Consider the following 13,476-nt stretch of genomic DNA (forward strand, 5'->3'; position numbering starts at 1 on the left):
AAAAAAAAAAAAAAAAAAAAAATCTTGGCTCTGCCACTTACTAATGGTCTAAATTGGACTAGAGGAGATTAAGTGGTCTCATAGGGTTTCTGTCATTAAATGAGATCACTTAGGACTTGACGCATAGTGGGTACTCAACTTATTTTCCTTTTCAGATAATCTTGGTTATCGCCAACCTCTTGTTTTCTTACCTTTCTACGTATAATTCTTGTTCCCCTAATTGGATTATAAGCTTCTTAAAGGACAATACAATAGAGCTCACTCACATGCTATACGCTTTCAGATATCCCTTATCAATATTTTCCCATAATCTTAATCACAATGTTGTGATGACTAAATTGAAGTACAAGAAGGGTAAATGTTTCATTTAATCCTTTTAGCAACGCTAGAATGTAGGTACTATTATTATCATCAATTTACAGATAAGGAAACTGAGGCCTAGAGAGGATAAGTAGCTTGGCTAAATGACACATAGAATCAGGACTAGAAAAAGCCCAAGGGCTACTTTCTCTGATCCAAGGCTTTTTCTGCTACACACAGCCTTTTGATTCTCCATGGCATTTAGCAGAATGAGTACTTAATAAATACTTGTTTATGTGTTTTATTTGAACTATAGTACACACTGTGCAGGTGGAGGAGATATATAGGAAAGAATGAGAAAAACTGCAGAGCATTGGCTATTATATGGTATAAACAGAAACCAACAAATACCATTGCTGAGGGGATGATAATCTTAAAGATGGGATCTTATCCTTGGGAGGCCCCCTGAGAGAAGTGAAAGTTTTGAGATAGTGTTACAGGTACTTGGGCACAGTTTGCATGCAGCTTTGTTCTTCCATCTTTTCCTGATCCCTGTGGAGCCCCTGACAATGAGGGACTGTCTACATGTTATGGAGAGAACATATCATTGTGTGCATGGTTTGGGCCCCACTGTTTTGCAGCTCTCAGGAACTTAACGCTATTACCCAGTCAAAACAACAGGGCCAGGCATTCTACAGCTTAACGAAGAGAACTTATGGATCTTAGCACACTCCAGGATAGGAAAAAATTTAATGAGTGAGGAATGTCAGGGTACCAGCATTGTTTCCTACTTGAAGAACCTCAGTACCTATATAGATGGCAGCCTCTGCTGAATAGTTTTTTTTTTTTTAAAATTCTTGTGTCTGTAAAAATAATACATCAGTTAGACTTATTGGCTGTGTGCTGTCAGCACCTCCATACGTACTTGATATCATCTTACTTAGTCCTCATGAACAGCCTCTAAGCTGATTAACAAGACAGACGGAGCCGCTCCCCTTGCAGTATGTGGCAGAGCTAGGAACTGGCTTCAGCTCTGACTCCAAAGCCCATGGACCTCTCACTGTGCTGTGCTGCTTTGTCATGTACTTTCTGGGGAAAATTTAGAAAACAGAGACCCGTTAAGGAAAATGTCCCACAATTTCACTATCTCAAAACAACCACTCTTACCATGTTGGTATATTTCATCCCAGTTTTGTATCTATTTGTGCACGTAGCATCTTTCTTTTCCTTAAGGTAGTCGGGATCCTATTGGTTCACAGGCAGCCCCTTTTTTCGCTTCTAAGGCGTAAACATTTTTCCATATCGTTAAAAATGTCAAACATAATTTTCAATGGCTTTTTAACATTCCATCACCTCTAAGTTTTATTTTTTGCCTACCAACACAGCTTTAATTCAAACAACAACTTTGGGCTATTTCCAACCCATACCTTTTAAACTGCGAGAACTGAGGAGATATAGTCTAACATTTAGACCAGACACTAACAAAAGAGGATACCAGGGGCATTGTAAAAAAACACCATTGGCATTGTATTTATTACTTTTACTCAGCGAGGAAGATAATATGATGCCATACCTATAAAACTTAACACTAAATCTGGAATTTTTTCTTCTGCTTCTGCCAGAAATACCGAGCTCCTCTAAAGTGAGAAGCTGTCTTCAGCTGTGAGTCCTGTACAAGATCACTGATGGTCACCTGGCATTTGTGCAACACAGGCAGGTCCTCAGGTGAGCTCTCCAGACTTCCACTGCTGGGGTCAGAAGAGTTAATGGTTCAAAAGACCACTACCTTTTTCTCTCCAATCTTTTTATTTTTTTAGAGGTGGGGATTTTGCTGTGTCACTCTCGTTGGAGTGCAGTGGCACAATCATAGCTCACTGCAGCCCCCAACTCCTAAGCTCAAGCGATCCTCCCACCTCAGCCTCCCAAGTAGCTAGGACTACAGGCGTACACCACCACGCCCAACTAATTTTTTCTCAATTTTTTTTTTTTTTTTTTAGAGATGGGGTCTTGCTATGTTGCCCAGGCTATCCTTGAACTCCTGGCCTCAGCCTCCTGAGTTGCTGAGATTGCAGGCGTGAGTCACTGCCTCTGGTTCTCTCCAATCTGTTTACCCTCTCTTCTGTGGTCAGGTGGGCTCCGTTAATTTGTTTCAAGAATTACTGATGATAGACCCACATGTTGGCAAAGCCCTAATATTTGACAGGTGTGAATCATTGTTGAGAAGGGGCCACAGAGATCCTTAATAACTTCATGTGGCAGGAGCCTAGCACAAACTTTTTATTCAGGATGGTGTTTCAACCTGGTGAAGAGATTGTTTACCAGAAGTCTGGATTTCTGAATAACTCATTTCAGTGTTTTTGACAGCTGGGCTGATTGTGCATTTTTCATAGAATGCTGAAGTTACCGAGCATCTAAAGAAATCATCTAAGTATGAGAGGCTCCATCGATCAGTGCTTGTGTGCTCTAGGCTGCTAGCCAAAGCCATCCCTTTGGGAAAAGACAGTTACCAATGATTTAGATTAAAATGTGATGTATAATTTAGAGCCTCTCTCCAGAGAAGTGTCTCTCAGTGGACAGGAACAGTTCTGCTGTAAAGTCCTCAGCAGTCCTTGGCAGGAAGGGGGCAGTAAGGACAACGGAATATGTTATACATAAAACCAAACACATTCAATTTAATGGGCTGTCTCGCATTCTGAATTGTGTACCTTTTGTTTTGTTACGGTTAAATGGCCCCTTATTTTTGTGCTGGGCACAAAGTAGGCACCAGTAAATGTTTATTGAGTAGATGAGTAATAATGGTAACAGTAATCATATTTGATTTTTCCCACAAGTCCATACTTGACAAAATAAAAGTTAACTGCTCAACGCCAGCTTCCTAAATCTCGCAGACTACTCCAGAAAATTCAAATATCTGGGAACATTTGAATTAGAGCTTTATTGGTGGGATTGATTCATGCTTTGTTCATCTGTTACACTTGTGCGGAGCCAGCCCTTACCCTATGCCAGGCACTGTGCTCTTTCTCTTAAGAAGACATAATTAGCCTGGGCGTGGTAACTCGTGCCTGTAATCCTAGCACTGTAGGACACCAAGGTGAGAGGAGCACTTAAGGGCAAGAGTTCAAGACCAGCTTGGGTAACAGAGTGTGAATTCATTTCTACAAAAAATTTTTTAAAAAAGATTAGCTGGGCATGGTGGCATGCCCCTGTAGTCCCAGCTACTTGGGAGGGTGAGGCAGGAGGCTACAGTGAGCTATGATTGTGCCACTGCATTCCAGCCTGGGTGACAGAGTGAGACCCTGTCTCTAAAAAAAAAAATTTTTTTAATTTTTTTTAAAAAGACATAATTATGTAATACAGGATATAGCATCCCTGGTCTTGGTGAGTTACATGAAAGGAGCCAATAGGAAGTTGAGACTTGTGCCAGGAGAGCTGTTAGCACCTCGGAGGGTGTAGGAGGGTCCTTAGTGTCTCTCTGCTGCTGCCCAGGCCCCTGCCCACCCTTTGCTCTTGAGCCCTTTCTATGTATGTTTTTCACATAACGATCTGCAAGGGCTACTCGCCCGCCCGTTGTCATTGCAGGGTTTGTGCAAGTTTGCAAACATGTTCACCGTAACTCAGACGTCGAGAGCGTGGTTCATCGATAGAGCCCGGCAGGCACGAGAAGAAAGGCTCGTACAAAAGGAGCGGGAGCGGGCAGCTCTCGAGATTCAGGCCCATGTCCGGAGTTTTCTCTGTCGGAGGCGACTGCAGAGAGACATCAGGTGGGTGCCAGGATCTCCCCAGCACATTTTTCTCTGGCTCCCCATTCATACAAAACAAATAAATTTTCTCTTAGAGTGCTTGAAAAGGCTTCTAGGTGCTACAAGTTCTTAATTAACAATGTCTTTTTTTTTTATGTTTTCCTCCCTAGGAGAGAGATTGATGAGTTTTTTAAAACAGATGATTCTGGGTCCAATAAAAGAAGCGCACTTTGTATTTTTAAGATTGCCAGGAAACTACTGTTTTTATTCAAGATCAAAGAGGATGATGAGGTAAAAGAATAATAACATACATAGTACATCCATATGCCAGGTCTTTTGTAAGTATTTTATAAATATTAACTTATTTTGTTCTTATAGCAATTCTATGAGGTAGGTACTGTCACCCCCACATCTGTCGCTTTCGTTTTCTTGGGACCTGTTGTGTAGGGATTATGCCCAGTGCTTCCGAGAATCTTTGCACTTTGACTGTTACAAAGTACGAGTTGGACTCAGGTGCCCACAGGAGCCAGCAGGTTAGGTGAATGAACGAAAGAAGCCGTATATGAGACAAAACGTAAAATACAAAATACGAATCATAAACGATAACTGACAGACAGCAGTGGTGAGGACGTCAAGGGGAGTGACGGGGTCTGTGGGCCGCCACATCCAAAGGGAGCAGCTGCTGCTTGGCCCCAGCTGGTGCTGAACCCATACTCTGATTTTTTTTTTTTAAAGAAATGCTGGAGATCTGGTCTTTATGCTCAATGTTCTAATTTGTAAAAGTTGGCAACTCATTTGAAATTGGCTTTATATCTTGCAAACCAAACAAAACATGCCAGTTTGCACCTGTGGGTTTAGAATGATCAGCCTGGAAAATACAATTACAGGAACGCTAGTTATCTGTAGTAGTACAAACCATACCATTGAGGTGTGTCTCCATATTACCAGCTATTACACATTTGCTATCACTAAGCCTCACACTCTGGGTCCCTGGAAGGAAACTAGACAGGCAAGGTCTCTATGCTAATGGAGCTCGCAGCCCAGCAGGAGAGGGAGGGGTGTGTAGGCAGTGAACAGGCGATTACGTAGCTGAGGACAGACAGTTTGGAAGAAGTGACCCTCGTCGTACAGAGGAGGAAACTGCAGCTCAGTGTGGTAGGGCTGCCGGTATCACGCTGCTTTTAAGGATGGATCCAGGACTGGCCTAGCCAAAATGTAAACCTGTTTTCTAGTTTCCACTTTTCTTCCTTTTGCATTCCAGGATAAAAGTGATGATACAACAGTCTAGCTGATATCAGTGAGACAAAAGTCAGTATCTGTGGTGCTTGCAAAATGGCCAAGAGGAGAACACAGTTTAGGAGACAGCGGCTAGACAGCAGGAATCCAAGCCCAGTGTACCAGATGGATTTTGTTTTTCAAAAGAAGCCCCAATCTGGATTTTTACGTGAAATACACCACTTGCTAAAACATATCTGTAGGGTTCATCCAGCGTGTGGCCCCCCAGTTTGAGAACCCTTCTTCAGCCTTTCTGATCCTCAGTTTCCACATCTGTAAGAAGGCATCGAATATGATTATGTGTGAATCACTGGCATAATCCCTGCACTTGCCAGGTGCCCACGGAATGTTTGCTCCCTTCTCTTCCCCACTGTTAGATGAGCTGTTGGAATTTATAACCCCCATCTGTCTCTTTGTAGAGATTGGAAAAGTTGTGCCGCAGCATCCTGAGCAGCATGGATGCTGAGAACGAACCTAAGGTGAGTGGGACCGGAGCTGGAAGGTCTCCCACAAGCTCTTAACAGCCAGCCCGTCGGGCTCTGAAAGTTCCTGTTGCATGTTAGGACTAATTTACACACATATGCAAATTAGTAATAGGTGGAAAGCATTAACACAGTACAGATGGTTCCTTAGTTTTCTGATCTACGAGGCTGCGTTCTGTTCTTGCCTCTTACACGGGACAGTAAATTCCCTTACTAGGCTGTTTTATCTTTGGACTTAGTAATGAGCCTTGTTTGCTGAGTATTCATCCATTCATCCCACTGCTTTATCTGGCGCTGGACCTAGCTAATACGCCCCGTTCCAATAGTTGGGGCACATGCAGTGTGCTCTACCTGCCCATGACATTCTTCTTTTTCCCACTGTAGGTGTGGTATGTGTCCCTGGCTCTTTCCAAGGATCTCACCTTCCTGTGGATTAAACAGATCAAGGCCATTCTATGGTATTGCTGTGAGTTTCTTGAGCAGCTCAAGGTAAAAAAAAAAAAAAAAAATACATGTCTTTCTCATCTGGGGCCTTTAGTCTGTATTTTCAGAGTCTCTGTCATTCCCTCGTATACCTTTGGAGATCTATCAGTCAGTCTAGTAAAGAGCCCCTGTTCTGAGAGAGAGGAAGTTGGATGCTGTTTTCAGCATGAGCCTGTCTTTGGTGTACAGCGTGTTGAACACGGACTGCACCGGCCACAGCCTCCATGCCAGGGAATCTGTCGTCTTCCTTCCCATTTATTTGATGTAATGAATACTTTATGGTCGGGGCCTCTTGTTACACATACAGAAACCCAGCGTGAGCACAGCTAGTCACACATACAGGCTAAGCAAGAACGAGAACACTTTGCTATAGACTGTGTTCTGTAACATGGCGTCTGGGGATGAGTAGAGCCGGGGCTTCTCGATTCTTCCTCATTCTTTCCTATCACGTCTGTTCCCTTTTGGGGTCACCTTGTCCTTCCCTGCTGTAATCATGGCAGCCAACAGTTCTGACCTCACATTCTTACTCTGTCTTGACAAAAGAGAAAAGGGAAACTCTCCCCCTTTAATTCCAAAATCCAGGAGAGTTCTTAAAGGCCCGATGGAACCCTGGGCTCATCTCTGAACCGTCACAGTGGCGAGAGGAGTGGGATACTGACACTGGTCCAGCCTGGTCCTGTGCCCACCCTGTGTTATGAGAAGACGGACAAAGGTGTGAGCAGACACAAACAGCAGCCACTTCCACTTTGCACATAGGGAGGGACACGTTTCGGGGACAGAGGCGTGGCAAGGACTGAGGGAGCAGCTGAGTGATGGAGCAAATGACCCCAGAGCCCCCAGCAATCCAGTCCCAGCCATTCCTCTTGAGGCGCTCATGAATGGCTCTTGGCCACGACCCAGCCGAGGCAGCAAGCCAGCGACAAGCCACGCCTGACTTGTCAGGTGAGGGTTATGGCTCAGAGCAGTGGTCCTTACACCTGTGCCTTGGAGCCCTGGGATTCTACGAAAGTGCTTTAGGGCCAAGCGGACAGGTTATTCCCCTACCTTAACTGGAGCCAGCCTGGTCCTCGTTTATCTGCTTTTTGTATCTATATTCCACAACAGATTTCTCTTTGAAAAGAGGCTCTTTTATTTTGAAAAAATAAAAAAAATTTATGTGCAGAAACCGACATTAGGAGCAAAGAGCACTGGATCTGGAGCAAGGAGTATCTGAAATTTAGTCTTAATTTTGCTGCTAATTTCCCATATGACCTTGAACAAGTCACTTCCCCTCACCTGTTCTCTATGAGCTTAGAGGTTTAAACTCGGTGGTCTCCAGGGTTCCTTCCAGGTGCACATGCTGTAGGGTCTGAGCCTAGAAAGCAGTCAGGCCTTTTGCCCGACTAACTCTTGCAAAACAATTATAATGATAACATGAACTATCATAACAAAAACCAACATTACATGGAGTTATCTGTGTGCCAGGTACTGTTCTTGGTGCTTTGTGTGCATGAATATGTTCCTCATGACAATCCTTTGAGGAAAGCAACGTTACTGTTCCTAGTCAACAGATGAGGAAACCAAGGCACAGAGAAGTTAAGAAACTTGCCCAAGATCACACAGCTAGTAAGTGATGAAGCCAGAAGTCTGAGCCCACGCTCCCTGTTATGCCCAGTTGCATTTCTGCTCCGTTTGCTGCGGAGTTCAGACACACAGACATATGTACATATAGCGTGCCAGCCCTGGTCACCTTGTTTTCCAAGAATTCTCGATTCTCTGTTCCCAGGAGTATTTGATTCCATGATCAAGCACTAGCATGCCAAAATTCCTGTCATTTAACTCCTAAAGTCATCATTCCCTGAGGAAAAGAAGAATGAAGGATTATATTCCTGACTCATTTATTCCAGTCTGAGTGCACTTAGGAACAGTTGGAAAATGGATGCTTCACTATCTGGACTCAGAGGACGACTGTGTTAATAAACTCTCTTTATTGTTTCCAGCCTGAAATCTTACAAGACTCCCGACTCATCACACTGTACCTCACGATGCTTGTCACCTTCACAGACACTTCAACATGGAAAATTCTCCGGGGAAAAGGTCTGTGGGACTTGTCTCAAAGTCTTTCCTAACTGGCATTACTGTAGCGAGCTTGGGGGACCTTCACTTCTTTCTTTTCTTTTTTTTTTTTTTTTTTTTTTTTGAGATGGAGCTCATGTTGCCTGGCCTAGAGTGCAGTGGTGTCATTATAGCTCACTACAACCTCAAACTCCTGGGCTCAAGCAATCCATCCTCCTGCCTAAGCTTCCCGAGTAGCTGGGACTACAGGCATGCACCACCACGCCCGGCTAATTTTTTTTATTTTTGGTAGAGACAGGTTCTCTTGCTCAAGCTGGTCTTGAACTCCTGAGCTCAAGCAGTCCTCCCACCTCAGCCTCCCAGAGTGCTAGGATTACAGGCATGAGCCACCGCACCTGGCTGCCTTTTCTCCTTCATAAAAAGCACTTTTGCCGCCACAAACCTCAGGGAAGGCCCTGAGACCAGACAGATGAAGATGCCTTTGGCACTTCCCATCAGACTGCATTGTAGTGTCCAGAATACGTTCAGTATCGTGTGTTACGCTTTCCCCTTCTTTGAATCTACGTTTAAAGGCATGGTTCTGCTCTCTATTTTTTGTAACTCCCAGAGTGCCTCAGCCTCCAAGTGATAACATTCACTTAGGCCATGTCATTTCATTTGGAAAAATCATTAGGTAGCAAATAATTCTATTTAGCCCATAACATTTGCATTATAAAGCTGCCTCCTTCCCTGCAAAGCGTCCTTAGCCTTATATGTTTCGTACGTTTCATTCATACGTTCAACAAATAGCAACTGTGCCAGGCACGGTGCTGGGCACTGGAGATACAGTGATGAGCAAAACAGAAAGGTCACTGCCCTCCAGGGACTCTAGACGCTCCCGTCCTCACAGAACTTAGAGTCTGCTGGGGAAACAAACATTAAATAGAAGTCACTCGTGTATATATGTTAATATAAAATGCCATTAATATGGTCAGTGCTCAGAAGGAAGAATAAAAGAGAAATGATACCAATCAGTGGGATGGGGGAGCTTTGCTAGGCCTGGGGCTCAGGCTTTCCTGAAGAAGGGATGTCTGAGCTAAGAGCTAGGGAGAGTTGCAGTTCACAGAGTGAAGAGGAAGGATGAAACCATGAAAGCAGAGGAAACTGCATATGCCAAGGCACCAGGTCAGCGAGAAAAGTTTATTTTAGGATTATTCTGGACTCTGAAAGTTGTTCTGGAAGCTCATGGCCCAGCGGGAAGAGGAGGCAACCACAGGGAGCAGAAAGTTCCAGGCCCTAGGAGGAAATTAGAAAGGTGCTACAGGAGTTAGAGGCCAGGGGGACAGGAGGACCCATCACCCAAGAGATAACACTTGAGCCAGGCCTTCCAAGAGAGACAGAATTCCAGATATGTAGAACCTCCTGGCGCTCGGGTTCTAGACCTCAGGGAAAAGGAAGGCAAGACAGGGAGTATCTCATTTCCTTGCTGCCTTGGGCCTGAGATGTCATTTTCTGTCCCACATGAACAGGTCACATGATGGCAAGAAATTTTTTTCTCAAACTCTTTTCTTCATTTAGGTGAGAGTCTTCGACCAGCCATGAACCACATTTGTGCAAACATCATGGGACATCTCAACCAGCGTGGATTTTATTCTGTGATGCAGGTCCGTGACCCCATTCCCCAATGTGTGACCTCCCCACTCTCCAACACCTGAACTTGGATTTTTGCATTTGATTTCAGCATATCTGGTGACCCCCTCCCTGAAACACTTTTCCCAGGAAGCGTTTGATCTCAGTGTGTTCTTCTCCCTCCCCATGGCTGGGGTCAGTTAGGGATCAGGTAAAGGAAGACAGTGGCACTGGGATCCCTTTAACGCTCTACATTTTTGACTGCAAGGGTAATCTAGTCTCTTGAAATTTAAACTGGAGGAGGCGGTCTCAGGGCTTGTTCCCTCAGGTTCCTTCTTGGCCAGTGTTCTAGCTCTGTGTCTTAAAACAGCCTCTGTCCATTCTGTATCTTATCACGGCCAATTTGTACCTCCAGGGAATTGTCAGAAGCCTAATCGCTATTTAAAAGTGCAGTTGTGCCACGTAATGACATTTCGGTCAATGACGGACCACATGTGCAACGGTGGTCCCTTAAGATTATCATACCATATTTTTACTGTACCCTTTCTCTGTATAGATATGTTTAGGTACACAAATACTTTCCGTTGCATTATAATTGCATACAGTATTCGGTACAGTAACGTGCTGTATAGGTTTTTAGCTTAGCAATAGGTCATACCATGTAGCCTAGGTGTGTTGTAGGCTATACCATCGAGGTTTGTGTAGGATGCTCCATGAGGTTTGCACAATGACAAAAATCGCCTAACAATGCATTTCTCAGAACATAACACCCCTGTTCAGTGATACATGACTGGAATTCTTGAGTTCGAGAAGTAATCATTTTTTTTGCAAGCAAGCAAAGTGCCAAAGTTTATTAAAGCATGGTACATTCCAGAGAAGGAATGGGTCAAGCCCAGAGTGAAGGAGACTGAGAAGTGATCTTGATTTAGCTCGTCTTTCTACCTGGCATTGTGAGGGGCTACTTTCTGATTGGGTTTCATTTTCCCCTCACAACCACCCTGTGGGGTGGTGCTATGGCAAAAGGTGGTATCATCAACAGTCGATCTCAGCAGAGGGAGCGTCTACTTGACACTGTCACTGACCTGCTTCTAAAATAATATGGTAGCTTGAAATTTTAAGTTCTTTTTATTAGCTATTAATTTTTTTACTAATAACTTTATTATTTAAAATTTTTAACATAATATTTAAAATAGGGAAAGAATGGTAGGATGAACCTCCATACCCAATACTTCTTGCCCCTTCCTTTTTTAAAAACATTCCAATACAATTTTTTACCTAAAGCACTCATTTTACTCTTTTGCTTCTTTTTAATGTACAAATGAATATAAAGTTGGTGTCGTCCCCTGACCAGTTAAAATGTTCTCTTCAGGTACTGTTGACCCGTGGCCTGGCAAGACCCCGTCCTTGTCTGTCCAAAGGCACTTTAACGGCAGCCTTTTCCCTGGCATTGCGGTAAGAACCCACAGCTGAGGCGTTGGTATGTTTCTGAGTACTTCCTATTCTTGGTTTTCTTTTCTCTTCTACTGGCATCGGGTATGGACTTGCCCGCTTTGTCCGAATTTACAGGAAGTATTGTTCTTAGCGAAAGTGACGCATCCGTGACTGCTCCAACTTCTTCTTAGTCCTCAGTCTGTAACGTTGAATATTTTTGCAGTGTGATCTGTGGGATGACACTGTTTAAAAGGAATTACCTTCATTCTGCCAGTGGCCAAGATGCAATCATCTTTCCTTTAGAGGTTTTAATTGATAAAATAAAGGACACTTAAGAGCTGGAGGAGGCCCAGCAAAGGGTCGGGTAAAAGGATTAAGGGAATAGTGTTATAAACACAGGTGTAAAATGTTAGAATTTGGAGGCTTCCAGAGGATGTGATATTTGCCTTCACTTAGTCATTTGGAGAAATAAAGTACATAAGAAGCTAAATATTTCCTTACAGAAATTGTACCTGTAATTCTGAGAACTGCCAAACATAAAAAACTGTGCTCGTTAATGGGTCCAGAACATTCTTAAACTGTTGAGGGGAACACTGACCTGGGGAGATATGAGTAAGAGCTCCTAGAAGAGAGGGTGTCATGGTGAAACCAGCTTGGTAAAAGCTGCCTGCTCTGCCCCCTTCTGCTAATCCACCACACACTTTAGGGCTGAAAGCTCTGAGAAGTCCTGCAGTGGTAACAAGACCCCTGGGTTTGTTTAACCTGATGTTGGTCTAAACGTATCTGACATGGAATCCCCCTGCCTTGTTTTTGGATGGTGGAGCATGTCTCTTGATAGTCCATGGAACCATTTTCTGTGGAGCACCTGTTCGGAAGATGATGATCTAGAGCATGATTTGGCAAACTTTTTCTGTAAAGGGCCAGATAATAAACATTTTCAGCTCTGTGGCCCATAGAGCCTTTCTCACAACTGCTCCGCCATTGTGCCCTGAAAGCAATCATAGACAGCACATAAACAAGTGAGCACGGCTGTGTTCCAGTAAAATCGTATTTACAAAAATAGGCAGTGGACCAAATTTGGGCCCCTGGTCTAGACTGTGCTTTCAAATAACTAACTGCTAGCCACAGTTGTTAACACAGGCACTGATATTTTGAGCATTTCAGTCTTACAAAATGCTCTTGTCCCAAAATGGTACTCTTAGAAGTGAAAGTTTATAATATGAATTCTGATAGCCTAAATACCAGTACCACAGCTGCTCATTGGTATTGGAGCACATCAGCTGGGAGAAATCATTTTTCCCCTGTAAGTTGTTCTCATGATCTTTTTTTCCCTGCATGGCTTCTGATTTTTTTAAATAACGTCTTTATTGAAGTATAAGTAACATCTGTACATTTCAGTCATTTAATGTATACGGTTCGGTGGTGTTTAGTGTATTCAGAGTTGTGCAGCCATCACCACTATCTAATTCCAGAACATTTTCATCACCCTAAAAAGAAACTCTGTACCTATTAGCAATCATTCTGCTTTCCCCTCGCCACAAAACCGCTGGCAATAGCTGATCTACTTTGTATCTCTTTGGATTTTCCTTTTCTGGACATTTCACATAAATGGAATCATGTAATATGTGGTTTTTTTGATACTGGCTTTTTGCACTTTGCACAATGTGTTCGTGGTCCATACATGTTGTAGCATGAATCAGTACTTCATTCTTTTTTATGGCCAAATAATATTCCATTGTACGGATATACCACATTTGAGTCTTTCTACTTTTTGAGTATTATGAATAGTGCTACTATGATCATTTATGTACAAGTTATGGTGTGAACATATGTTTTCATTTCTCTTGGGTATATTCCTAGGAGTAGAATTGTTGGGCCATGTGGCAACTCAGACTTTTTGAAGAATTGCCAAAGTATTTCCCAAAGTGCCTGCACCATTTTATATTCCCACCAGTAGTGTATTTCCAATTTCTCTGCATCCTTGCCAACACTTGTTAAGTCTTTTTGATTATAGCCATTCTGGTGGGTGTGAAGGGGTATCTTGCTGTCATTTTTGATTTGTAATTCTCTGGTGGCTAATAATGTTGACCATATTCTCATGT

General features: G+C 43.3%; 1 protein-coding gene across 5 annotated transcripts in view; it reads left to right on the forward strand.

Annotated features, from left to right (window-relative positions):
• Positions 1-13,476, forward strand: part of UBE3B (ubiquitin protein ligase E3B) — a 49,525-nt gene that overhangs the window by 1,573 nt on the left and 34,476 nt on the right. For 3 of the 5 annotated variants that reach the window (XR_001137720.1, XM_012650199.1, XM_012650200.1), the window contains exons 2-9: positions 1,923-2,025; positions 3,880-4,061; positions 4,211-4,331; positions 5,735-5,794; positions 6,182-6,286; positions 8,260-8,356; positions 9,893-9,978; positions 11,313-11,395. Coding sequence is in view for 4 of the 5 variants with exons in the window: in XM_012650199.1 (XP_012505653.1) it covers positions 3,901-4,061; positions 4,211-4,331; positions 5,735-5,794; positions 6,182-6,286; positions 8,260-8,356; positions 9,893-9,978; positions 11,313-11,395 (713 nt within the window). In the remaining variant the exon portion in view is untranslated. Of the gene's footprint in view, positions 1-1,922; positions 2,026-2,365; positions 2,430-3,879; positions 4,062-4,210; positions 4,332-5,734; positions 5,795-6,181; positions 6,287-7,203; positions 7,223-8,259; positions 8,357-9,892; positions 9,979-11,312; positions 11,396-13,476 lie in introns of those variants that run through there. The other 2 variants (XM_012650201.1, XM_012650202.1) reach the window with 2 other exon arrangements.

The sequence above is a fragment of the Propithecus coquereli genome, unplaced genomic scaffold (assembly GCF_000956105.1).
Source record: "Propithecus coquereli isolate 6110/MARCELLA unplaced genomic scaffold, Pcoq_1.0 Scaffold314, whole genome shotgun sequence".
Lineage (NCBI taxonomy): Eukaryota > Metazoa > Chordata > Mammalia > Primates > Indriidae > Propithecus > Propithecus coquereli.